Source organism: Lutjanus erythropterus, chromosome 16 (genome assembly GCF_056507025.1).
Source record: "Lutjanus erythropterus isolate fLutEry1 chromosome 16, fLutEry1.hap2, whole genome shotgun sequence".
NCBI lineage: Eukaryota > Metazoa > Chordata > Actinopteri > Lutjaniformes > Lutjanidae > Lutjanus > Lutjanus erythropterus.
The window spans coordinates 32,650,910-32,678,031 of NC_139332.1; the positions used below are offsets into that span (position 1 = coordinate 32,650,910).

Here is a 27,122-nt window from a genome sequence, read left to right on the forward strand (position 1 = left end):
AACAGTTACTTTGTCCTTTCATTTTCTTTTAGCTGGACAGTTACAGTTTGTTTTATTTTCATCTAATAGAGGATGCGTGTTGGGCAAGTTATTGGAGTTTAGTAAAGTTTAAAGTAATTTAATTATTCTACCATTAGCCTGACGAATGTAGTAGAAGAAGAACACAGGCGGAGCTGGATGTCAGACAAGCTTACAAACAGTAATAAAATTTATAAATAATTATGTGATGAGCAGTTTATATTCTACTATGATGAAAAACAGGTTTGCATCAGGTGAGACTGTACATCTGCTACCTCTGCAGTGTCATACTATTTTTAAGGTAAGACCAGTGTGACGAACTCGTGTAAATTTCAGTAATTGTTACTGCGTTATTTATCCGAAAAAGTAATCAGGCAGTTACATGTCTAGTTATGACCAAAAGTAGTGGAAGTACACTAACGCGTTAATTTGTAACGTAACCAAACTGCGAATGCATAGATTAAAAAAAAACACAAACCTGACTACAGTATTTTACAATCTGTCGTGAGACTGTGTTGGAAATTCACATTTAGCATTAGCAGGCTGCAGATTCTCCGCAAGGTGGCGCTGTTTAGCCACTGTCAACCAGTTTAATATAGAATATTATAAACAGCACACCGTCTGCAGGTAAAGAAATTATAGCTGTTTGCATCAGGACACCACTTTGTGCATTTTTTCTTAGTTAATTGCATCATATAGTTATTTTTAACACTGTGCTTTTCATCTCACTCAGATGTAAACTAAATGCAAAAAAATGGCTCATTACAAAAGAAATATGATACAGAATTTGGTTTTCTCTGAGATGAAAGTGTCATTATTTGTGATTAAATAAGTAAATTGGCCTTAATTTTAACATTTGTTTAATTAGTGTCTGCCCCTTGTGGCCACAGTTGATACTGCGGTTAAGAGATTATGATAATATATTGTTATAACTGTGTGTTTATGAAGATAAGTAGTTGTATTTTTGTTTCACTCCTCTGTTAAGCTGGACTTCAGTGTCTCTCCAGTGTAGCTACAGCACAGAACAGTTAGTCGTGGGAGAAAAACTACACATGATGACCTCTTGAACATTTTTTCATGCCTTCAGAGATGTTTTACATTTCCAGTTACACAGAGCAAAAGAGTTGTAGGGTCTGAATGTTTTACCTTCTGTGAAGGCCGGGTGTGGATATTTTTATATGCAGGTTTGGAGCTCAGACTAAATGAAAGGACTGTTGGCTTTTGTATGTGTTCAGTGATCTGTGAAGTGTGACCTCCGGTGTTTCCTCTATGACTCTGCTTCAGTTGTGTCTGTGGGTGATTCTGGTTTCCGCATTTTGTTCCTGGTTGTTTGGTCCACAGCTGAACAGATAACAGAGAAAACACTGGACGACTGTAAGAGCAGAATGTGTGAGAAATGTGAAACGGCGATCTAATGCTTCTTTTCTTAAGTGTGGATTTAAACACATTTGAAGTGTGCCAACAAAGTTTCAACATGAATATCGATGACTTTCCCTGAGAGTGAATGTACGTGAACAAGATGAGCACATTTATTTGTTTTTACTGTATTCCTCAGCAAACAAAATCAGAGCTGCAGCAATTAGTTAATGAATTAATTAGTCGTCAACTATTAAATTAATCACCAACTGTTTTGATAATTGATTGAGCATTTTGGGTCTTTCTTTATTTTAGACAAAAATGTCCAAATTCTTTGATTGCAGTTACTGAAATGTGAATATTTTATGGTTTCTTTACTCTTCTATCATAGTAAACTAAATATCTTCGGGGTTTGGACAAAACAAGAGGTTTTGGTGAACAGTGATCAATATTTTTCACCATTTTCTGATATTTCATGGACCAAAAAAACTAATCAGAAAACTGAGAAAATGATTGATTCATGGTTAAAGAGAATAATTGTTAGTTGCAGCTCAAAGCAGAACATATGAAGAGAAAACTCAATCAGAAATATGGGAACTCTCTCTGACAGAATAATCAATAAACCAGGATTTAAGTGCAAGACCAGCAGATTCTATCCGAGTTACTGATAAGTTTGTGATCTGCTTATGTGCAAGAATTTACAACTAGTGCCAACTTAAGCTACTACAAGGAATTTTAACTGCTTATGAAACTGTGTCAACTTATAACTTATGTCTCTATATGACCTACATAAGAAAACAAGGCCAGCAGTGAAAAGATTGTCTGTTTTCATATAATTATTCCTCCCTGAAATCAGATGAAACGAGCTTGTGTTTACATTTTCCCAGTCAAAGTGACACTGAGTTGTACATTAGCCAGTTAAAATGAAGCAGGATGAGATTTTTACCTCCACATGTTATATTTTTTTTGTGGTTATTACAGTGGAAACACTATAGCTTTTGCTCATAGATGCCTGAAATCAACACAATATGAAAGTTCCTTGTAGTAGCTTTAAAATCCCTCCAATAATCAATAAACATTAATAACGTGGTTGGTACAGTGTTAATCTTATGGAAAATAGAAATACAAAAACTGTATTAAAAGTTTGATCTTATTGTTTCACCTTCACATCTCTACTTTTAGTAAAGTGCCCTCAAATTTTAAAATGTCTTAAACCAGGAAATGTATCTTAAAATATTTTAAGGGCCCCTGACAGATAAGAGGCCCTAAATATTCAGCGGGTCAATTAAAAACTCTAAACTTCTACCATGTTTTCTTTTGCACCACCTCTTCTTTGGACGAGTGGGAGCTGAACGTTTCCTTCATAAAGGGAAAGTAAAGATGGAGGAATCCGTGCAGAGAGCTCAGGAGTTGCTGCTGAAAACTAGACTGAGGAATTTTAATTATTTTTGTACATTTCACACGACTGTCACACAACTTCTTCTTACACGTGTTCTGATTGACCAGTTGATTGTTGAGCAGAAAACTGTCGAGACATTTTTATGTAAATCCTGAGTGGTACTAATAATGTAATTAACTACAAGTACATCAATATTCACCTCTGCCCTGTATGGAAAATAATGGATTAATAAATTATTTGGTGCGAATATTGTTTGTCTTTTATCTCTGTTCGAGTCTAGAAAGTATGAATAAATCTTGGACTGTTTTTTTTTTTGTTGAATTGGTACCTGGACAGGTGAAAGTGCAGCTGTAAATTTAACACTAGAACAGCCAAAGCGGTTATTTTGACTCTTTTAAAATTTATATGTGCAATAACTTACTTCACTTAAAAAATACAATACTGCTGGTACTTTACCTAATACTGTCTGTATTTTTATTTAAAATGTTTTTATCTATTTCAGTCATAGTTTTAATTTGTTTCAATTACTTTAAGTTTTCTTGCACCTCATGAGGTCAGGCAGGCCTCACTACCCCCACGAAGCTTTGGCGACCCCTAGTGGGGGGTGGGAACCAGTGCAAGAGATGTTGGAGGTGACATCTGGTAGTTGGGGTTTATGTCTTTAACTACAACTATAAATTAATTTTATAGTGTAAAACGAGGTATGATCTGTGACCACATCAAGCAGTTTTTTTTTCATACTGTAAAAATGTTGATGTACAACAAAGTAAAAATCCAAATCAGCAACACAGAGGCTGTTTATAAAAAATTATCATTTATTTTATTATCAAAAATGAAAAAGAAAAAAAAATTCACAGTGAAAGATGGATCACTCCTCTGCATAAATGAGGCCGACAGGTCGTAGCTACGATAACTACATTCCAGGTCTACGTTTTGAAAAAGAGCATTTACCCCAAAATGTCATTTCACCCGTGTTCTTGAATTTAATATTAAAAAAAGGACTCAGGAGGAAAAGACAAAAACAGTGGTTGATATAAGGATAAAAAAAAAAACTGAGATGTTTCCTATCGAGACACTAGTGCTCTTTTAGGGACCAGCGAGACAAGTCATAGTTTTAATAATAATAAAGGGCGCGATGCACACTGATCACAAAAAAACCTCATTCTTCAAATGCTGGAGATGTTAAGTGCAACACTGTCCGGCACTGCTTATAGTAACTAGAAAAAAACAAAACTTTATTCTAAACATGGCAGGGATGTAGAAAGTTAAATCCTAAATCCTACATTTATATGAATATCCAGGGTATCAAGGGGAGGAGCGAGAATGAAAAAGCACTAAAAACTCTGAACTGAAAAAAACTGTGTGAACAAATCTGGATTTTCTTCCCACATTGTTCCAAATTGTTGATGACATTTTTTAAGATTTAGCCATTAAGACTTGTGTGTTTAGGATCCTTAAAGGAACAGTTCACCCCAAAAAACAAAAACACACATTTTTCCTTAACTTTGGTGCTTTTTATCCATCCAGATAGTTTTGGTGTGAGTTGGAGATATCAGCTGCAGAGATGTCTGCCTTCTCTACCATATAATGTAACTAAATGGTACTCGGGTTTGTGACGCTCAAAGCGACACCAGCGGCGTCTCTTTCTAGAAACCACGACCCGATTACTCAGGATAATCCACAGACCTGGTTGTGAGCAGTTTCATGTTCTGTCTATTGAACTACGCCTTTTCACTGTATCACACTGCAGAGGGAGGCGTGCATCTGCTCATGGAGGAGAGGCTCCACTGAGCTGTAACGTCTAGCCACCACAGTGACATGGTCGATGTAGTTCAGTAGAAAGAACATGAAACTGCTCGCATCATGGTCTGTGAATAATGTTGCATAATTTGTGGGTCATCATTTATTTTCCAGAAGTACTTTTTGGGCACTTTGAGCACCAGAAGCTGAGTACCATCTAGTTCCATTGAAAGAACGCAGACATCTCTACAACAGATATCTTGAAAACTCTGCGACTAGATGGATAAGTAGTACTACAGGCCAGAGAAAAAAAATCTATTTCTGATATGGGAAGTGAACTATCCCTTTAACTGGGCCACATTTGTGTTATTTATGGTTTGGATTTAAGCAAATGCTACAGTGGAGAGTTTTGATCACACAGTGAGGACCAGGTGAACCATCACTGTCGTAGTGAGACGCTTTGAGACACAACAAAATCATGACTCAACATTTTTGTTCTGTAGGACGAGGCTGGCATTGTTCTATAGTTTTCCTGATATCAACAAATCCAGTGCAAAGACCAAAAACATCAAAGGGTTAGTCCTCACTACTCTAATCTCAACACTAACTACGTTCTAACTTCCCTGACTCAGACCCTGTGGTTCCTACTGAAGAACTAAACCTTAAAAAAAAAAAGGGTCACAAACATATACTTGTAGTTAACACAAAGGCTCAGTAAATTCCTAACAAAAAAAAACTAGATACTGCAGTTTTCAGCGAGCCTTATTCAAGAAGGAGTAGGGGTGGGAATCTACAATGTTATTATAAAACGATTATTGATGGATCCAAATTGATCATCCCCTCCACCCCAAGTATATAGTGCTTTTGTTTGAAAAAAAAAAAAAGAGAAAAAATCAATTTAGCAACTATTTCCAGCAGCAAGAGGGTGTATGTGTGACTGAGCTGATTATAAAGAAATAACTGTCCCTCACTGTGACAGTGTGGATTAATGGTGTTTTTTAAATAACTTGTGGAAAACACTTTGCTCTGTGGTACAGAGGAGTAAGCTATAAAGTCTTGGATAACCAGCTATTCATCATCACAATTTATTAGTAGTCTTTGTCTTATAATGGGATTTGCTGACAATAAGAAAAATATAGAATATTGCTCACTTTAGCCTTCAAACATTTGTGTCAAAACAATATCTATCAATATCTAACTATTCAGCTATCCTGCAGCAGACATACATCTGAATAAAAATAGAAACTTGCTTTATTATAAACCTAAAAACAGAAATGTTTGGAGGAGAAACAGAAAATGTCACTGCTGCAGTTCACACATCCGCTAGAAGTAACGTACACACCACCACACAGCTCACTAATTCAATGTATAAATAGGAACGGCAAATAAAAACAACATCTTCTCCAAAGTCCTGTACAGAACACAACTTCCCTCCCTTTACTTTGTGAGAAAAATATGATTGAATTATAAAAATGTAAACAAACTCACGGTGAGCTGACGCAGCCCTCAGGAGAAATCCCTGTCCGGGCCACGAGTCCGACTGCACAGCTCATGTTTTCAGGCACTGGTTTCTTATCTAAACCACAACAGTTCAAGTGGAGGGACAATAATCCCCAGAGTATTTTTAGCTCTGTGTTCAGAGCAGCAAAAACAAAAGAATTTCAAGGCGACCACCACCTGGACGTGAGACACATTAGTAGTGCTGCACTGGAAGGCAGGAAACACGGCGAAAGCGGTTTGGCTGCTTTTGTCACCCGACAGATTCAGATATTTACTACAACCAAAACAGAAAAGAAGACAGCCGGGTTCACGGTCAGTCAGTGTGTCTCTGCTCACAGAAACCGAAAGCTGTTAAAAATTTGATTTTTCAAAAAACGTGTCCCATTCAAACAGCTTTCTCTCAAATGTTAGGTTATTATTTTATTCAAGTCCTTTACAAAAACACTTGGCTTTTGTTTGGTGAGATGTAATCAAGTGACATGAGGTACTAAATTCATAGTTTTCCCTGTCGACCACACCTGTGAATGGCTGTTGTGTGTGTTTTGGTACAAACTTGATATTCACTGTTTAGATCATATTTCAGCAATTTCACATGTTTTTAGCCTTTTTTTCCTTTTTGCAAAGCCAGCGGACGAGGACGGTCCTCAGAAAGACGTGCAGAATACAGGTGACGTGGAAGAATCCTTCAGTCAGGTGAGAGGGCAAAAGTTGAAGGTCACTCTGAGTCTGACAGGACGATGATCTCGTCTGGGTCGCACTGGGTGGCAACGTTGACCTGGAAACACAAACAGCGTCACGGTAAGGAAACTGAAATCTCTCACTGAACTGAAACCAGACTCACATTTACACTAAGAACTAGTACGGGAACTCGATTGTAATTTGCGTGTTCACCACTAGATGCCACTAAATCCTACACACTGCTCCTTTAGTTTGAGGAGGTCTTGATCATAATCATTTGCTGGTGTTCACTGTTGTGTTTGTTTCTTGTTTTGTTTGTGTATAATGTAAAATATTTTGTACTTGTTGCCTTTTTACTCAAATACAAGAAAATCTATTTTAAAAAAATGGCTCAAAGTGAAACAGGGATGTACAATAAATATAAAATATATTCTTACAGAAACACAAAAACCTTGTGGTTTTGGTTTGCCTTGTTTTTTTACGTGTACTGTAGAGCTGCAACTAAAGATCAATTTCATTACTGGATTACTTTCATTATTAATCTGTCGATTATTTTCTTGGTTAATCAATTAGTTGTTTGGTCCATAAAATGTCAGGAAATGGTGAAAAATGTCAATCAGTTTATGCACATAGAGGACCAAAGAAACTGAAGCTGAAAATATGAAACATGGAGAAATTTGTTCGTACCCACATCTCCTGTAATAAAAATACTTGTGTCATAAGGAGACAAAAGTCATAAACTAGATCATTATCAATAAATTACGATCTGCAAACCCAAACATCTAAAAACTCTTCTGTCAGTCTAGAAACAGGACTGTGATCCAGCAGGTTTTGAACACAGAATCATCACTATTGTCATTAATGGACATTTATACAGTAAATTCTCATTTACCATCTCGGTGACCCACCTTGTTTTTCTTGGGAGGCGGCGTCGACTGTGAGCTGCTGACAATTTCCTGGGTTGGACTTTCTGCTCGGGTTGATTCTGCCGGCTGCGGAGAATTGCAGCTAAAAACGCCCATGTCCAGAGGGATGTCTGCCTCGCTGAGGAGGGAGTAACGGATGGAAGAAGAGTCGGGTGACGGGAGAAAGAAGTGGGGAGAGAAATAAAGAGGTACAAGAAAAGTCAACAAAAAAGAAAACATAAAAGATGAGTTAAAAAACTTTCCTAACAAATTAATCCAAAGCTCTATTATTATCAATTAAAGCGTATTAGAGTGGATGGACATCGATCAATAGTTACACAGTTTAAAGTGCCATTTAAAATTAGGATTTGCTAAACAAACTTGATTACAAACTTCTCTGTTGTGTTGCATCTATATGGATTTATTCTGGACAACGTGGTTAACAAACAAGCAAACATACACTTGTTTCCCATTTTTGGTCAAACTTATTGAAAAGGTGTCAAACTGATGCTACAATAAAAAGCTACAAAAATAAAATAGATTTCTATCACACATTGTCTCCACGTCGTGTAAATAAAGCCTTTCAGTACCTGTCATGGATGATTGTGTGCTTTGTTTTCCCTGATGTGATTTCCTCCCTCTTCCTCTTCTGGCTCCTCGTAGCTCTCGGGCTGGGAGGCGGCGACGTGCCGTTGGTAGTCTGTGGTTCACATTTTTCTACTACGACCACTGGTGTGAGAGGCACTGACACCCCGTTGGCTGCTACCCGGGAGACGTCTGCTGTGTCCTTAGCGACTTTGCTGGTGCTTACCAGCACGACCGAAACATGATTGGAGGAATCCGCGGGCTCCTCTAATCCTGCAACGTTACCGTTTGACAGCGCCCTCTTGTTATCAGTCCGCGCCGCCTCTGATTGGCTGGGGCTGTGTCGCGGGGAGGGGATGTCAGACAGTGAAGACATATGGGACTTGCTTTCATCGGAAAGAGGACTCAGCCCGCTTGTGATCGGCTCCTCATCCTCGTCTTTCGCGCTTCCTTCCTCCCCGGCAGAGACGCTTCCTAAGACCTTGTCCGTCTGATCGTCCTTGTCATCATCGCATGCTTGTTCGGCCTCGTTACTGTCGTCTTCCTCGTTCTCGTCATCTATATAAAAAGACAAAAGAAAATAAATGCAGTGAACTCGTTTCACATTTACACATTCATTCATCTGCTGAAGAGAGAGAGAGCTCACCTTAAATATGAGTTTAACAGTTCATTCATGGGTGTCAGAATAAGAAAATGAATTCCCAGATAAGAAAATTCACATAAACACTCCCACAAGTCATAACAACAACTCAGAAAGTCAGGGGAAATTTTGTTACTGAAGTTGAGCTGTTGTTCTCCCTTTACATCATATATACAGAAATACGGTGGGCGGATAAATGTAAGGTTAGTGAATTTTTATTAATTCAAGCCCCCTTTACCTTTATTAGCATGTATGTCATTTCCACTCAATGACTTAAAAGTTCATAAACACGTCAAAGACAGAATAACAACTGCGACCATCAGAGGAACACATGAATGCACTGTAAAGGCATGGATGTTAAGAGCGTGATATAACATGATAATAAACATTTATGAATTAAATCTCTCTGCTCTAACCTGGTCCATCCTGCTGAGTGCTGGCCTGGATCTCTTCCTCAATGTCTGGGTCTGATGACTCATCCTCTTCATCATCATCTTCCTCGTCTTCTTCCTCTTCCTCTGCCACTCCGTTCACCTCTTTGTTTTCTTCTTCCTTTTCTGATTTGTGGCCCTGAAAATAGGATCAAACACGACCACACAGCCAGAGAAAGAGGAACAAGGTGTGAACATAAAACAGGAATGAAAACAACAAAATATCTGTGGTTGGTTCTATAAATTAAGATTAATACCAGACAACACTTTCTGGTTTATCCATTAATAACAAATGAAAAGCATTCCCTCCTTCCTCAGGTGCTCTCATACCTCTTTCTCCTTGCTGTCCTTCTTTAGCCGTTTGCTTCTCTCCTGCTCCTCTGTGTCCTCCTGTTTGACAGCATACTTGGTGATGACCTCCTCCAGACGGGACAGAGCCACCTCTCTGTTCGTCCGAAGCTTCCGCAGCAGTGACGAGTCCAACAGGGCCGGGTCTGTGGCTTCAGAGGGACACATGACGGGAAAAGAATAAAGGAACAGAGAGGGAGGACAATACATTCAGAGTTAGATAAGGGGTGAGTGTAGAGAAGAAGTCATGTAGCTTAAAAGGTAAATGTTACATACATTTTTACATTTTTGTACTCTTGAAGTCATTGTTTTAACATCTCTTGCATGCTGCATGACCCAGTATGAGTACTTAAAGGTTTGCATTAATGTTCTGTTATTCTGTAAATGGCAACAATTTGTTTCCCTGCCCGATGCCTTACCCGGCTTGTAGGTGTCAGTGAGGTGCGAGCCGAAGTTGTACACCAGGTCCAGGTGACGTCTCTCCTGCATGAGGCTCCCGGTCTCTCTGAAAGCCTCCTGGGCGATCTGGTTCAGCTGTTTTCTGCTCAGGCACAGGTTGTGTCTCTCATTGGCACGCAGCACCTGCTGGAGGATGTCTTGGTAATCTGGAGGGTTCCACTGGGCCTCAGGACTGTTGATGAACCGCTCGATCTGAAGGGGGTAAAGAACGTAAAGTATGAGGTCAAGAGCAAATCAAAGTCACAAACGTTAAAATACAATAATGCTGAAGAAAACAGCTCTGCAACCTAATCAGAGTCCACATCACAACAGCAGACACATTATTACATATTTGATTTGATGTCTCATATAATTTTGCTTCTGTATGATGGTTTTTGTTTTACAGAAACACTCAAATAAACTGACTTGGTCTCACAACTACTAATGCCAACTGTACTGGGGATATCCTGATTAGGGTTGAGGATCAAGAAATGCATGTTCCCATCTCCTAACGTATTTGTCTCATTAAATCATGAGTCTAGCATTATTCTTAGTCACTCAGCTGTTGCTAAGTTGCATGACTAGCAGATGAATGACTTGACACTCATGAGTCAACATGGTAGACTGTAGGACCTAGAAAAAAATAACACAAGTTGACCCAGTCAACAGCAAACACAAGTTTACCCAGTTTGTTACTTTCCAGGATATTAATAAAAATGTTTAATCCAACAGCAACCAGCTCACCTTCCTGTTGATCTCAGGATATCGAGTGCTCTTGTAGGAGATCCTCTGCTCAATGACTCGACCTGTGTGTGTGCTGCAGCCCTTTAGTTCACACAGCTTTTCATAAATCTTCATCATCTGGAATAGTAGAAGAAGAAGAGGACAAAAGGAGGAGATGTAAATAGCTGTCACTCAACCTGCTGTGTAATGGTTCTTTTTACAGCTTTCAGCACCATTTATAACCAGTGGAGCCTCAGTCTGCATCAGACTCCAGCCTGACCTTGCGTTTGAGTTTGTGCTCCTGGATGTATGAAGATTCCTCAGTTCCCATGTCGTCCAAACTCAGCTCAGCCTGCTGCAGGCGGCGGATCTCATCGTTGTAGACCCTGAGCAGGTTCTCCAGGTACGCAATCTGAGAGAGGTTCAGAGGAGACAAAAGGGTAAAGGTGTGTTTTCCTACACAGACTTCCAATCAAAAGTTTAGGCTTATAATCCTGTTTTTTGTGTGTTTAGTGTTATGTCAAGGATGAAGAAGGAAGGACAAAGAAGGGGAAAGAAAAACTCAAAATGTGACATATAATAGTTTACAGATCATTAAACTTTTCCTTCATACTGAAGTGACAACCTTCTGTTTTGCCTCAGACATTTGAGATCTGAAGAGCTGGCCTGTTTATTCACTTTGTGTAATTTCTATTGGTAGGATATGAATAATGGACTCCTCTGGATCTGTAAACTGGACATCAACTCTAAAGAGTAAAAGTGTCAGCTGGACACTTGCCAGATAAGGTGGGACCGGGGCTCCCCACCCCTAAGAGATATACTGTCTGTCTCATCAAGATTAAACAAGTGCAAACAAACATTAATGTTGAATCTTTCTTGAATTTTCTTTTTTTCCTCGACCAAAGTTCGCACACAATTTTACTTGTTTCTTAACAAGCCTCCAAGTGCCATTTCTGTTTCTCTTTTGCACAGTTTCTTTTTGCCTTTTTAAATATTTTGTGCCACTAAACCTTGTGGGTTTATAGTATTTTCTACAGTTCTTTATCCTTACTTGAGCCCAGCTGTGGCCAGATTAATATTATTTGACATTCAGCCACCAATTGCATGATCTGATTATTGTTTTATTTACTGACTCAGTTATTGATTGACATTATCAATGCTCCCTTATCTGCTTTTATAATTCATAATTAATTCTCTTTTGCTCTCAAAGGTGATTTTATTTTCAGGTGTTTCGTCTAAAGTACTTCACAAACCCTGAAGCAACCTCTGTCCTACAAATAAAATATCTTATTACTATATTCAGCAGCTGAACTAAAGGTCATCATCAGCCAAAAATAATTCCAGTCACACGTTCTGATGTTTCATACTAACCTGTTTCCTGGATGCCCTCTTTGCCTTTTTCTCCACCTCCTGTTCCTCATTGTTTTTGTCCTCCCCGCCCTCCTGCAGCCCTGAGGTGGAAGGCTGCTTATCCTCCGCTGCAGATTTCTGACCTTCCTCCTCCTCATCCTTCGTGCCTTTAGTCTTGTCTTTACTTTTGCGTGTTACAGAGGTAGACTGGCGAGAGCCTGATGTTGAGGTACAAGGCTCAGACTCAACCTGGATGGGGACCTGCCTCTTCTTGGCTGCATGCTGCTTCAGGGCAGTGCACAGTTCATTGATGTAGACAAAGGTTTTGGAACGGGTGGCCTGGGCGCGAGTCAAACATCGTCCCAAGGTGTTCCTGAACTCCACGGATGACAGATATTCAGGAGAGGCCTTGGAATGCTTGGTTTGGAGGAAGGTCAAGACCTCTGGACAGTCCTGGGTGAGAGGGGTGCAGTGCTCCACAAACTGGGAGGATGGAGAAAAGAAAACAGGAAGGATGAGAAGGCAAGGTGGCGGGTATGGGGTGAGGACAGCAGTAAAAATTAAGGTTGCATACAGAAACAGAATGTTGTGATTCAGGTTTTTCCAGTTCACACCCAATTTCAATGTATTATCAGTTTAATTACAACAAGAAATGAAAAGAATACAGTTAGGAATGACCAGCTGCCTTGGAGAAAACCATCTTATGTGACTCACCTCAGTGAACAACCTCTCATTCTCTGCCTGCAGAACATGCGTTTGCTTCTTCGCTGAGGCGAAAGGTGACTGGGTGATGTGGGTGGGGACAGGGTGCTTTACTGTGAGCAGCGAGACCTTTTTGGCTTGACGCTGAGAGGACGAGGTGGAGGCAGAGCAGGAGGGTTGAGGACTCTCGCCGTCGTCATCATCATCAAGGACAATGATCTGATCTGCCATCGAGGCGGGAGCCACCGCCATCCAAAATGTCGGTTATTTCTGCTTTCAGAAAATACATATGGGGAAAAGGTTGATCAGGGCAAAGTAGAAGAGGTCAACAAAGCAGTAGGAAGAACTCGGCAGTACTTTGGTGAAGATGAGCAGCATGGCGGAGTACTGATGACGGAAGGCCCAAGTGATAAGACAATATGTTTTTTTCCTGACACTTAAAATATGCAACATTCTCTGGTATCAGTCAAGTACAAATGTGTTACTAATCTTTGTTTTAAATTAAATGAATATTTGGGTTTTTGACTGAGAAAACAAACAATTGGACAACATCAGCGTGGACTCTGGGAACTTCTAACAGGCATTTCTAACTATTTTATAACATTTTATAAACCAAATGTTCAGTCGGTTTGTTGAGAATATAGGTAAATCAATTATGAAGATAACTTTTAGTGACAATGCTAAACAAAGAACAACGGTGTAATGTACCTAAGAACATCTACACAAGTACTGTACTTGAATACAGTTTTGAGGTGCTTATACACGACTTGAGGCTTTTCTGTTCACGGCACTTTCTATTTCTACTCCACTGCATTTTAGAGGGCAATATTTTACTTAACTACATTTATCTAACAGCTTTAGCCAATACTTACTTTACATATTAGGATTTTTAAACAAACAAAAAGTGAATTAAATATATTCTGTTATAAATTAAAACTACCTGAATACAGCTGAAATGACTAGTCAATTAAATGATGGACAGAAAATGAACAAGAACTATTTTAATAATCATCATTTCTTTCATGGATCCAGCTTCATAAATGTGATGATTATTTTACTAATTTTAATTCATTCTGAGGACAACTGGTTGGACAAAACAAGGATTATGAAGTTGTCACTTTGGGCTCAGGATAATTGTGACAGCATTTCTCACCATTTTCTTTACAAACCAAACAGGGCTGTGCAACATATCGATATTATAATCCATATTGCGATATGTGACTAGATATTATCTTAGATTTTGGATGTGATGTAAATCTCTGAACTTACCAGACTGCTTTTGCTGGTCTATTATTCTCCTTTATCCACTTAGTCATTAAATCCTATGATCATATTTTCTGAAAGCAAAAATAGTCACCCCTACAATATTTTCAGTCCTATAAAAGTGGTTCAAAAATCAGGTACACTTCAACCAACTACAACAGTAAAATACTTCTTTTACATTAATGACTAATAATAATCTACTAATGTAATGGTGTAACAGTCACAGGGGACAATGTCCTGCACTGAATACTTTTACTTTCAATTCTTTAGGTACGTTTTCCCGATTACACGTCCATATGTTTATTTAAGTAACTCCAGCATTTTCAATGCAGGACTTTTACTTAGCACTTTTTTTTTTTTAACAGTGTAGTATTACTTTTATTTAAGTAAAGGATCTAAATATTTCTTCCACCACTGACCCTGTGGTTCCCCTCCTGAGCCTGTGTCCCACCCATAACCCCCCACACAAACAAAATAACAACACAGAAACACGGTCATGTGCTCATGAATTTTGTCGTTGTTCTCTTATACTGATCTTTCAATCATGGACAATCTAAGAAGTAATTTAACATGAGATTTATGTTGCCTCTGGTTAAAGAACCCAAACCAACAGCCAGGCTTCTGGATTCCTTTAAACGTTAAGTGAAAGTGAACAGCTTGATGACACGGTATAATTCCAGACAGCTGGCAAATGACACAAAATCTTTCGTAAAGACAGAAAGGTTTGAACTGTCACACGACACGACTTACTCACACACACCGACCTCTTGTTTATGAGCTGCTTGACGTGACAACAAAAGAGAAAAACGTTCCGCCGCGACGCATCGTTAAAATCCTGTGTTCGAGATAACGTTAGCTAACGTTAGCATTTGGTAGCTAGTTAGCTTTGCGATTAGTAAGTGAGCTAAGAAATAAAATAACAAGCCCGTAGAAAAGCCCGCATGCTGTCTTTTACCACGTATCCTGATCGACAAACAGATCCGCGATACTCTTTAAGACCGTTTTTCTAATCTCACAGACTTTCTGTTTACCAAAACAATGATCGTCAACTATATGCTGTCGACACCTCGCTCATGATCGAAACTGTACCCGCTGAAGTCGTGTAAGCATCAATGCCTCCGATTGGTTGTTAGATGGTTTACGGTGAGTAATGTCGTTCGCCATTGGGTGACTTCCTCCCGCTGAGCGCCACTGCTATATTTTGTGGTTGTGTCTTGGAGGGATCCCTTGTTTTGCGAAATTCTCGCGTGATTTGTATGATTTGTTTTGTCGTTTTGGGCTTTGTACAAATTAATAATGTTTAATAATGTGTTAGCGATGTGTTTACTATGTCATTAGGTTTAGGGACAAAAAACACTTAGTTAGAACAGAGGAGAAATTGTGTTTTGGGTTGAAATGGTCATTCTCGTGAGACCTTTCGCGGGTTCCCTTCTATACATGACAGGACTTTTGGTGAGTTTCATTTTTTTTTTAAATCTACTTGCGATCATTCAGCGATTATAAAGACACCTAAAATTAAAATTACATAAACGATCGTATCAAACGCCGATTCTAAGTGACATGCATTAACTACATGACATCAAAAAATAAAAGGCAAGAAAGGGTACAGCAGTAACTGGCGCCTGGCTGGCGTTAAACGCTTCTGTTTTTGTTTTTTTTTTGTTGTTGTTTTTTATTATTTCATTACTCATATTATGTCTGTCTGTTCAGATTTGAACATATTTTCAGTTATGTATAATCACTCCGAAACAAAACACCCTTCAACCCTTCAGGTCATGAAAAATACAATCTTTTTCCTTACTTCTTTTACTTGTTTTGAGAATCAGATACTACTTAAATGTTTATACCAGTGTGGTAACTTTATATTTTATTAGACACTCAAACTTTGCAGTATGGACATTTTGAAAGGTTTTATTAATGAGAACCATGTCATCCCTGCTGGTTCAACAGCAAAAAAACATAACATCACATTGTTTACACTCTCATACTTCCACATACATCAATCAAAGAAGTCACATTTTTTATCATTCTATCATAAATGTACATGTGAGCATTTTCAGGTATTCTTTAAACAAAGTGGCACAACACTTAGGTTTTATAAACAGGAGACCCCGTCAATTGACTTACGTGCTCTGCTTGTACCATTTCCTTCACAATTCTATGTAAATTTAATTTACGTTAGCCCAGACTGTTAGGGCATCATCCCTACAAACATGTGATGAGCGTATTACTGAGATGCACAAGCACACATGTAACAAAAAATCACAATATACATACATTATTCTCTCTCTATTTACAAAAAAATGTTGTTTGCTGTTGGTTTGAACTGTTTAGTCTTGTAGTAATTTTACTGCCCCAGAACATTTACAAAAGCTGTTTTTTCTCTTTCTTAAACACACACAAGGACTCATCTCTGCTCCCTCAAAGAAAATAGTTTTTTTGTCTTATAAACATGGGGGAGCATCATGTCTTAAATTAAAGTTGGTATTTTAACAAAATCATTTCAACATTTCTGACCCGTTTCCAGTGTTTGTAACAAGATTTAACAGTGGATGGCCAATATAATATAACACCTCTTTAAAGTGGAAGATTACCCAAGCACAACAGTACATCTATTCCTAAGTATTATTTCTATTTGTGCAAAACAGTGGAAATAACAACTGACATTGAATTGAATTATCCCAAGCAAGCCTCTCTCTGGAACTGTGAAAAAAAAAAAACTTCTTTATCAAGCATTCGAAAAAATTACATAGCTGTCTGAATGAATAGGATAGTGACTGAAACCCCATCCAAGATATCAAAACAGAAAAGTTTGCTGGTTCAGTATCACACTTCCACAGCAGGTGACTTTTTTCTTCTTTACTTGTCTTTCTGTGAGTGGAAGAAAAGGAAAGCGATTATTGAAAAGAGGTGCAAACAACCCCGGGTGCAGGCCCAGGGTTATAACAGAGAAGCACACATTTATGTAAAAACATTTTTTTGTATTAGTGTTTGAAAAAGTAACATTACCTTGTCTTGTTTACCAGCATCATCTGAGCCTGTGTACAGTGAAATAAAAGATAAAAAAAAGTCATACACAAATGAAATTCAAATATCTTACTGTATCTTCTTTAGATTATTCAACTCTGTTTACGTTTTGTCACATAATTTTTATCTAACTGCATCCAAATGGTGGGATAGTATCAAGACCTATGATTGAATGGCTGCAAAAAAGTATATTATTATCATTTCTGCCAGTATAAAAGGCATTTTTTATGGATTATTTGCTACCTGAGCTGGTGAAGGTCCAAGAGACGAACTTGATTAGACCGTAGAGAACCAGCGCCACACCAACCATTGCCATTGAGTCCTCAATGGACGGAGCACTGAACCCTGAGAAGACAGAAGCCAGACTAGTCTTAATTTAAATTGAAGTCTTTATTTATTCCCATATATTTGACAAGCATCTTTGTTGTCAAGCTTGTTTGACAAGAGTTTCATATTCCATTAGAGCCATAAAATGTTAAAATAACTGTATCTCCACTGAAATCAAGAGGAAGTCACGACAGAATAATATTCTTCCACATTACCTATGACATTGAGGGGAACGCTGGCCCGTCGTGTGCCTCCAAGATGAGCAGCCGTGCAGGTGAGCTCCCCTCCTCTGCCCAGGTCCAGGGCCGCGGTGTCGAGCTCCAGCCGGGTGCTCTGGCTGTAGGTTCCATCCCAGGCCTGCCTGTGGCCCGTTACACTGCCTGATCCCAGAGGCCTGGACTTCCCATCGGCGCCTTTAAACTCCCAGCTCAGCTCCAGGGAGAGGGGGGCGAAGCCGGACGCCTCACACTGGACGGTCACAGTCTGGCCGGGGACAGCGAGCGGCAGAGGGGACGGGTGGATGGAGAGGGACGGAGGTTCTGAGTAGAAAGAGAAAAGACAATAAGAGAAAATGAATCATCTTAATGAAATCTCCCGAAGTGCTCTGAATTGTCACCCAGAATAATTTATTTCAGAGCAGTTTGACAATAGATATTAAATAGTAATGTCTGTATGTGAGAAAGCATAAATGCCATCGCTACCAAACTACTAGTCACTAACAGTATCACCACGCTACCTAACTCAGTGGTGCTAAAGTTACAGCTCAGCTGAGGAGGATTGCATCAGTGTTTACATCCCATCCAAACCTCTCGTCCACGAGTAGATGCACACTTTCTCTTTCAATTTCCTATATGAAACAGCTCACAACAAGGTCTGCGGATTATATTGAGTGTCTGGATTACGATGTCCATAAAGAGACACTGCAGCTGAGTTTTTCAAATATATTTTTGGCGCTCTGAGCACCACAAGCTAAGTGCAGTCTAGTTACATTATATTAAATAAAAGGCAGACATCTCTACAAAGCAAAAAGTGTAATTATTTTTCCTCACCTACAATCTCAAGCTCCACCGCGACCTGAGCCATAACATACGGCAGATACACCGTACAAATGTACATCCCGGAGTGACGCACTTTCGCTTCCTGCAGGACCAGTGATGCATTTCCCTTCGCGTGCAAAGCGTCAAAGTCGAGCATGGCCCCTTCCTCTTGTGTGTCAGCCAAGCGGTCCGTCTTGCCATCGTAGGCCAGAACCAATCGCCCGTCGCCTCTGAACTGGTAGCGCCACTCTACGGCAAAACCCGACCCAGACAGGGGCGAGCTGGGGTCTGCCCAGAAGCCACAGTCCAGCAGCACTGGTTCCCCGAGTCTGGACTGCACCGAGACCGTCTTACTGGTCACACTGAGGATCACTGAGGAAACAGACAGCGAGGAGGAGAGAGTCAAACTACCACAGACTGAGGTAAGATTCATAAAGATCATCGTCTCGACTGGTCTTCTGTGTCACTACCATTGTACTCTTTGGTTCCTGTAGGAGCACCCATGATGCTGGAGACGGTCAGCTGATCGTTGAGTCCCCGATGGGAAGTTGAAAACCAATCAGCTTGCAGGTATATGGGGCTCAAGTTGGAGTCTGTGAGTGAAGCTACCCATTTGAGGCTGGAGGGCTGCGGCAGGAAGGGGTTGATCTCACACTGGGGCTTCTTGATGGAGCCCCTGGGAGGGTTCAGACAGCGATGACAGAGAGTCCCGGCTGGGTCTGAAGAAACAGAAGTCAGGAATTAAATGAATTAATGACTAATCTAATGATTATTTTCTTTATTGATCAATTAGTTGTTTGGTCTATAATAAGTCAGAAAATGGTAAAAAAAAAAAAAAAAAAAGTCAATCAGTGTTTCCCAAAGCCCAAGGTAACGTCCTCAAATGCCCTGCTTTGCCCACAACCCAAAGATATTTAATTTACTGTCATGCCGGTGAAATAAAGCAGAAAATATTCACACATAAGAAGCTGAAATCAGACAATTTTGACTTTTGTTCTTTGTGGTCAATTTATAATCAAAATAGCTGGTAATTTTATTTAATTTAATAACGAATTCTACCAAAAATGCAGAAAAAAAATAAAGAGAGTGCAGAGAATACACAACCTGCATCTTGACATCTGAATTACTGCTCACATCTCAGACTCTTTTTTCAGCGATTCTAATAATTAAATGAAACAATCTGGTAATTCAATCAGATTTTTAGGCTACAGAAAACACACTTGCTGCATCTGTGTACCTATTTAATGTGCGTCATCTTCTCATGATCCTTCAGCCTCTCTTCAAACTAAAGTGATCTTTACTCTGAGGGTTTGAAGAGCTTTAAGGAAGAAACTGATAACCCTTATCAGAAAAAAACACTACGAGCCTGAAGTTCAGATAAAGTCATTTCCAGTGGAGAAACTCAGTAGAGGAACTAAATTATTATAAAAAATTATAATTATAAACATTCACCTTTGTTTTTATAATGATTGCAAGGGATCTCTACAGCGAGGCACTGCATGTATGTTATTGTTTATATCTTCTTTGTAAATCTGATTTATGGGTTATTTTTCATTCTGTCCTAATTTAAAATTTGAATATTTGTTTATACATTTTCTCTGTTTGTGTTGTGTGGAGGAAACTACAACTGCATTTCACTGTGTAGTCCTGAATTGTATAATGACGATAAAAACTGAACCTTGAATTGTCACGAATTTGTGACATTTACTGGATCTACACACAATGAGCAGCAGTGAACATGGACCTACACGCATGCATGCAAAAATCATACACAAACAACACACAGTTACTCTCCAACACACCTAAATAAAGATGCAGTTACACATCCTGTTCCTTTAAACTAACCAGTAACAAAGTAGATTCTGTCAGGGTTGATGTCGGATGGAGAGTTTTGGGACTCTACTCTGCTGTGTTCGTCTGTTCTGATGTGAAGCAGGGACTTTTCCTGGCTTGTAGCTGCAGTTAAACCTCCTCCTCGACCCACTTTCTCCTGCACAAACCAGCACTCCAACACTGGACAGCTGCTGCTGCAGGCTGGAGACAACAGACATAACAATAAATTCACAATAAGTAAAAGAATATTATGAAACAGGAGCATAACAGTACAATTACACAACATTCTGATATTATAATCTATGGGAATATATATTAATATGTTGTTAAAGAATGTTGTTAGATAAACTTTTCTGATTTTAACATTGTGGTTGTTTTGTCTGTAAGTGACTTAAGTGTTTTAATGTTTTTTTTAAAATTATTATTATTTTGTGTAGACCCAGGAAAAGTAGCCTGATATAATTTAATGGGGATTCAAATAAAATCCTAAATCCTTGTATTCTGCAGTAGCAGCACTCCTATATTCCCTTATAATTAACCAGTAATTTGTAATTTTGCTACAAAGTGTGCCCAAAATCTATTGCAGAATTAATCTGATATACTTATGTTAAATAAGGCATATGAGAGCAGTTCATATTATAGGAAACACAAAATATAGAGAGGATTATTAGAGAGTATAATAAATATTGGGTGTAACATGCTATGAAACACCTTACAGGACTTAAATTCTAACAGTTAGAAACAAAACTAAAACTGTGATTGTCATGAGGGAACCACATGAGTTGTGGCTGACTGTTCCTGTCAGTGTTTCTGCACTTTTAGAGTATTGCTTTCAGTTTATTTTCCTACTTTCTCATGCAACTCTCTGGACTTTTAACAGTAATTCTGACAAAATGGATACCATCCATCAGAATACATTTTCCCTTATTTTTTCTGTCTCTGTGTGTCACTACATTATGTGCATTTAGCTGTGTTGGTTGTATTACTATAATTAACTGAGTTTCAGTTGTTTCTACTGTTGATGCTTTCACCACCACTGGGTTTAACAGTTTCGGGCACGAGAGGGCGCTACTCCATGAGCACTTCAGTGTACACCAAACTCCATTTAGAAAATACCGTAAATTAAGGTAATCTATGTTGAAGTTGAAACTATATGAAGATTAGGAAATTCCTCCTGACATTTTACTACTTAACAGGACCTTATCTTGAATTCGGCTTTACATGCTTGACGAAGAATCACATGTTCTAACATTTAGTAGCCTGAAATTTACAGTCAATCCGACATAGTTTGCACATTGTGATCCCACACTGTTATATTACAAGTAGAAGGCTGTTTCTCTATATTCAGACTTTTCTGATTGAATACTCTATATGCAAAGTGCCTTAAGCTGCCTAATATCATCAAAAGTTGCAGCCATTACCAATATGTAGAGGAACATTTTCCAGTTTGATGTACTTCATTACACGATAAAACACGCATCCGGTGGACTACAGACATGCTGCATGTGCATACAAGTACTTCATTTCGTATATTTGGCTGAAGCAGCACCGCAGCAGAGCTAAAATATCGACAGGCATTTACAAAAAAACACGGCAGGTATTTGCCCGATGTTACCTTGGATGAAGCAGAAGACTGCGACCAGGCTCAGTTTGTAGATTGTAGAGAAGTTTGTCATGATTATAAATCCTTTCTCTGCTTCCAGGTGTGACTATATGCTGTTATCTGTCGAACAAAGTTGACTTTAGACCGCTGGTTTTCCCCTTCAGGTCCGGATCACTTTACTTTCACTTTCACATACAGCGAGTCCAGAGAAAAACATACAAATTCCGGTCATAATTTCAAAATAAAACCACAATAAACAACTTCGAGCGACGCCAAAAGGACATACTGGCTGAAAATAATAAACTAACAAACAGAATTTCAAATCAAACGCGGATTGAAATAGTTTCAACTGAATTCAACACTGAGAAGTTCTTTAGTTTGAAAGATAGATGGCGCCATCTGACAAGCAATAATCCACAAAGACTCTGTCGGGACGTGTTCCACTTCACTTACGAGTCCTCTTGTTTTGTTTCCTCGGACTGTTCATCTACAATAAATGTTCTGCAACTGAGATTACTGTCACACAAATAACAACACTGACAGCTCAGCCTTATTATAAACAATGTCAAAAAACTAAACTTTTATTTAATCTTTTTTTTTTTATCATGCAAAACTTTCAATATGCCTGTTTATATTTACCATCTGTGTCAAAGGAGATAGACAGATACCATTAATGTTTATTTATTAATTTATTAATAAATTTATTTATTAGGGAGATTACTGAGAAGCAAGAGAACATGTGAGGCTGCAAACTTGCAGGAGTAGAATCCAGTTAGTGAGAAAAGAGGTCAGAACTGCACAAACCAGTACACAACCACATACAACCATTTTTATCTTCGTCTTAACAAGATGAGCAACCATAACTCCATCCAAAAAGTTATTTTTCACACTCATTCATTCATTGTTATAAACTAAATATAAATCATATCCAGAGAGCAGTGTTTGCACAGAATGTTTTATGATTTATATGGTAATTTAAGCTTTCTGATGTGCATCTTTTATTATTCCTCTGTAGAAAATAGGTACAACACCAGAGGAATGTGACAAAACAAGTGTGACAAGATGTGGTAACTATGCCTGTATGCTCTTTGTTTCTGCAGCGGTGTGTGTGCCACAGAAAATTTGCAAATCATGCCAGCAGAAACGAAAGCTAATCGACTCATCATGTGATTTTCCAGAAACTTCACAGAGGGATGTGCAGTTTCTGTCTAGTGGAGGAGCTCTAACACTGTATAAAACCACAGCTGTCATCAGTTCTGTTTGGATTTTCCATCTATAGCTGTAGATTTTACCAGGTTTACCTTGCAGATCTGCATCAAATCAGAAACAGGAGCTGCAGTGTCTGGCAGACAGAGAGGAAAAATAGATTAAATCAAGTTGCATTCTGGGTATATTCAGTGTGACTTGCTGCTTCTGACTAGAAAATTAATGAGGAATGTGACTTAAATTTTTAGAATATCCATCATGTAAAAAGCAAAAAATTAGTCATCTGCGTTGTGATAATTTTATTGATAAAATGATTTGTTAGTAGTTACTTTTGAAGTTGTGATGATATGAACATATAAATGTATATATATGTAATTTTGTTATGTACAGTTTGTTTGGAAGATAGAAAACAAGCAGCTTGTGTGTTTCTGTAAATGATCTTGTTGCTGTATTTACAAACATACAGAAATGTTAGCTATTGTAATTCTATTGTTCACACACATCACATCACTTTGGGAGTTATAGAGAGGTGAAGTCAATCACACACATGATGACTGTTAATTTAAGAGATAATTTTAGAGGTCAGGAAAGTTACCATTTGTTGTGACGATAGTAAAGTACCATTTAGTTTGGTGTGAAGCCGCTCAGTGAACTATGTCACCAACAACATCACTCTTCCTTGTAACGTTACCTTATCTGAAGTCTTTTATCCAGCGACTCCTGGTCCTTTTATCATCTTTTATCAGGTGAAAGAGTGAGCGAGAGCCGTTACTTGTATGATTCCTGTCCCTGTACAAAAACACCTGCATCATAGCATCAGTGGCTAACGTTAGCTTTTGGAGGGAGAAAGTCATGACATCACTTATACGACCTCCTGTGGTCATTCTTGACAAGTGGAACAAAACTGCATTTGAGGGATTTTTACTCCTCACTTATGCTGAGAAAACTTATCTTAAAAGATCACACACTTGACTATTACAACTTGTAACATACCAACCTCCTAGTGATTCATTTTTTTAAGATTAAATTTATTAAATTAAAAATATACTTTCTGACTAAGTTCACATTTTGTGGAGTAGACAAAATGTTATTTTTTTTTAATTTCACAGCATAGTCGTTCTGAGTAGCCATATTATTTTTTTAAAATTGCTTAGATTCTCTTAATGCTAATCAAAATACACATTTGTCTTTGATTTGTAAGATCTACGGAGTCGACATGTTATGGATGAGGTACATCTGATAACAATATTATTTAATTTATGAATTTGAAAAATAGAAAGCTCACCAGTGCTTTAGCAATATTCCCTCCTTTTTTAAACCAGGAAGTGAAACCAGGGTTTTTAGGGTATAGCTAGACCTTTTTATGCCTGATTAAATCATTTTCTGTAAAAATCTGACGGAGTTGACCAGAATATGGGACACAACTTTAAAGAGCCAACATTTCCATAAAAAAAAAACTGATTTTCAAACAAAGATGACTATAATGGCACATTTTTACACCCAAGTTATCAGTAAGTATTGATAATGATTATTTTTCTAAATAAGAAATGTCCACATTCTCTGATTTCAGCTTCTTCAATGTGATTTCCTGATATCTGATATATTTCCTGATTTTGTTACTCCTCTCTGACAATAAACTGAATATAAAGTCTTAATTACAAAAATTCTAATCAGCCAGGAATAGCTGTGGTTTTAAAAATTGATAAGTACTAAAACACAATAACAATAATAATAACTTCATATCTGTCCACCTCAATATCCGAGGGAGAACTGAAAATGTTTCATTTTGTAAAAATGAAGGTGAAGATGATCAACCTGTCGAGTGTTGGGTGAGTGAACTTGAAATCTAAAAAAGTTACAAAAGGATGATGGTAAAGAAAAAGGCAAAAACAATTATCTATATATAAACACACATGATGATGAATATTTTTGTCATAAACTGAAAGAACGTTCAGTTTTCTGAACAGATGAGTTGAGGCTTCTGCAGAGTCTGAAACAGTTTCCAGTCTTACAAATAGTTTTTGCAGCAAATAAAGTTTATGAAGATTGGTGGAGTATTTGTCCAAGCAATAAATCAAATAAGGATAAATCATGGAATAATATACAATTAATAAACAAGAAACATTTACAAAACTTTGTAGTTTGCTGTTGATCCACAATACCTTCACAGTATGGTTTTTCCAATTTAAATTCTCATCAACGAAGATGCCTGAAAAATGAGTGTTAGAACTTTGAGAAATTTATTTTCCCCCTACTGACACTCTAACATAATAATTTTCATATCTCCTGTCCTTTCCTGCAAATATTATAAAATCTGTCTTTTTAATATTTGATGAGAGCTTGTTACGTTCAAACTATCTTGTGATTCTTACCAATTTCTCATTTATATTATTTACTACAGTGTGTAAGTCAGTATGTGACAGGATCATATTGGTGTCAAACAAAATATGAAATGAAAATTTACAAACTAATGAAAAGTCATTCATATAAAAAAGTGTCCCAGAATTGATCCCTGTGTTTCTCCTCATGTTATATGATCTGTATTAGAGGCACAAACATGTAATGTTCTCTTTCATTCATGTAACTAATTAACCACTTTATTGCATCACCATGGAAATTATAGTCTTTTAATTTGACCAACAAGATATCATGGTTAACAGTGTCAAACACTTTAGAGAGATCTAAAAAAAAATACTGAGTGTAAATTTGTTCTCATTTGTTGCTGCTTGTTTTTTGTTAACAAGCTGTAGAAAAACCATAGAGGTAGAATTATTCTTTCTGAATCCAAACTGATGTTCATTTTAAATATTCATTTTTCCAGAATTCATTTTTCCAGAATTTTTGAAAAGCACAGCAAAATGGAAACAGGGTGAAAGTTGTAAAGTTAGTTGGATCACCAGTTTTAAATAAAGCTATAATTTTCACTTTTTTAAGGTCTTAAGGAACAACATCAGTTTCCATAGAACAGCCTAAAATATTAGTGAGACATTCTAATATATAATTAGATTAGATGTTAATTAGATAACATCACTGTAGAGAGTAACACCACCATTTTACTAGATCTTGAACAGATTATGGATTTATAAATGAATAAAGTGCTTCTGAAAACTCAGTTAAGAATTATCTGTTTGTTTGCTGTGAATTTAAGGTTCATAGTTGTTTCATAACTTAAAAGGATTTTTCAGGAATTCAACTTTATTAAAAAAAAAAACTTTTGTTGGTTTCAGGGAGCAGTGAGGCTGTTCAATGACAATAAATAATCTACATTTTACATTGGATTTATTGTATTTTATTATTCTTAATTTGATGAAAATGCATGACCAGAGTCGTGGATCATCAGGATGTTTTTGACAAACAGAAACAGAAAGTCAGGTGACCTCAGGTGACCTGATACATAACTCGTCCACAGGGGGCGCTGTCACACTGCTGACTTCTCTGTGAAGGTAAACTCAGTGATCATTTACAATCAGAAATACTTTATTGATCCTGGGGGAATATTGAGTTTTGTTAACTCAGTAAACTCAGGTATTGATCAGCAGTGAGCAGGAAGAGTCTTTATCAGCCAGAGTTCAAGCCTCAATGTCACAAACAAAATCAATTATCAACATAAAAGATGTGACTCATATTTCTTTGTGTAATAATCATGAATAATATTGTCTCAGTTGAAGAAGTGAGAACAAAAGATCTGAGTTTTATTCATTAAACATCTATAACCTTTTATAAAGTGCTTCATAAACAATAAATGAGGAGTGAAACAGAATAAACGGAGCCAAAGAACGAGCAAAATGAAAAACAGCATCAGGTGTTCAAACATCAACAGTGGTGTTACATTTCTCTTATTCAAGCAGTTTTCAGCGTCCACAGCTCCAAATCAGTTCAGAGGCTTTTATTGTGAAGGACAGAGGTGATCTGATGTGATGTTTGTGTTTCAGAAAGTCTCTGACTCTCTTTCTGCTTTCATTTTATTTTATCTGCTTCTTCTTTTCATTTCAGAGTAAAACACTGAGATCAAA

General features: G+C 37.8%; 2 protein-coding genes across 2 annotated transcripts; both read right to left on the bottom strand.

Annotated features, from left to right (window-relative positions):
* Positions 1-5,746: 5,746 nt before the first annotated feature.
* daxx (death-domain associated protein) lies at positions 5,747-15,181 on the bottom strand. Its single transcript, XM_084738805.1, has 11 exons — positions 14,827-15,181; positions 12,826-13,083; positions 12,133-12,594; positions 11,042-11,173; positions 10,783-10,899; positions 10,020-10,251; positions 9,583-9,752; positions 9,238-9,391; positions 8,187-8,775; positions 7,600-7,735; positions 5,747-6,788 (listed from the first exon to the last, which is right to left on the bottom strand). Exons 2-11 carry the CDS (start codon positions 13,063-13,065, stop codon positions 6,729-6,731), a joined length of 2,292 nt encoding a protein of 763 aa, XP_084594931.1. The 5' UTR covers positions 13,066-13,083; positions 14,827-15,181; the 3' UTR covers positions 5,747-6,728.
* A 790-nt stretch (positions 15,182-15,971) lies between these two features.
* tapbp.1 (TAP binding protein (tapasin), tandem duplicate 1) lies at positions 15,972-22,227 on the bottom strand. Its single transcript, XM_084739238.1, has 8 exons — positions 21,916-22,227; positions 20,313-20,501; positions 18,938-19,186; positions 18,480-18,839; positions 17,646-17,969; positions 17,347-17,448; positions 17,086-17,114; positions 15,972-16,947 (listed from the first exon to the last, which is right to left on the bottom strand). Exons 1-8 carry the CDS (start codon positions 21,974-21,976, stop codon positions 16,936-16,938), a joined length of 1,326 nt encoding a protein of 441 aa, XP_084595364.1. The 5' UTR covers positions 21,977-22,227; the 3' UTR covers positions 15,972-16,935.
* Positions 22,228-27,122: the final 4,895 nt, after the last annotated feature.

Coding starts and splice junctions, on each gene's coding strand:
- tapbp.1 (XM_084739238.1), bottom strand. CDS start 21,976: ATGACAAACTTCTCTACAATCTACAAACTGAGCCTGGTCGCAGTCTTC. Junction 19,187..20,312: donor CAGAATCTACTTTGTTACTG/GTTAGTTTAAAG, acceptor CTGTTTCTTCAG/ACCCAGCCGGGACTCTCTGT. Junction 17,970..18,479: donor GGTGGAGCTTGAGATTGTAG/GTGAGGAAAAAT, acceptor CTTTCTACTCAG/AACCTCCGTCCCTCTCCATC.
- daxx (XM_084738805.1), bottom strand. CDS start 13,065: ATGGCGGTGGCTCCCGCCTCGATGGCAGATCAGATCATTGTCCTTGAT. Junction 11,174..12,132: donor AGAGGGCATCCAGGAAACAG/GTTAGTATGAAA, acceptor AACCTCTCTCAG/ATTGCGTACCTGGAGAACCT. Junction 6,789..7,599: donor CGCCTCCCAAGAAAAACAAG/GTGGGTCACCGA, acceptor TTGTGTTTCCAG/GTCAACGTTGCCACCCAGTG.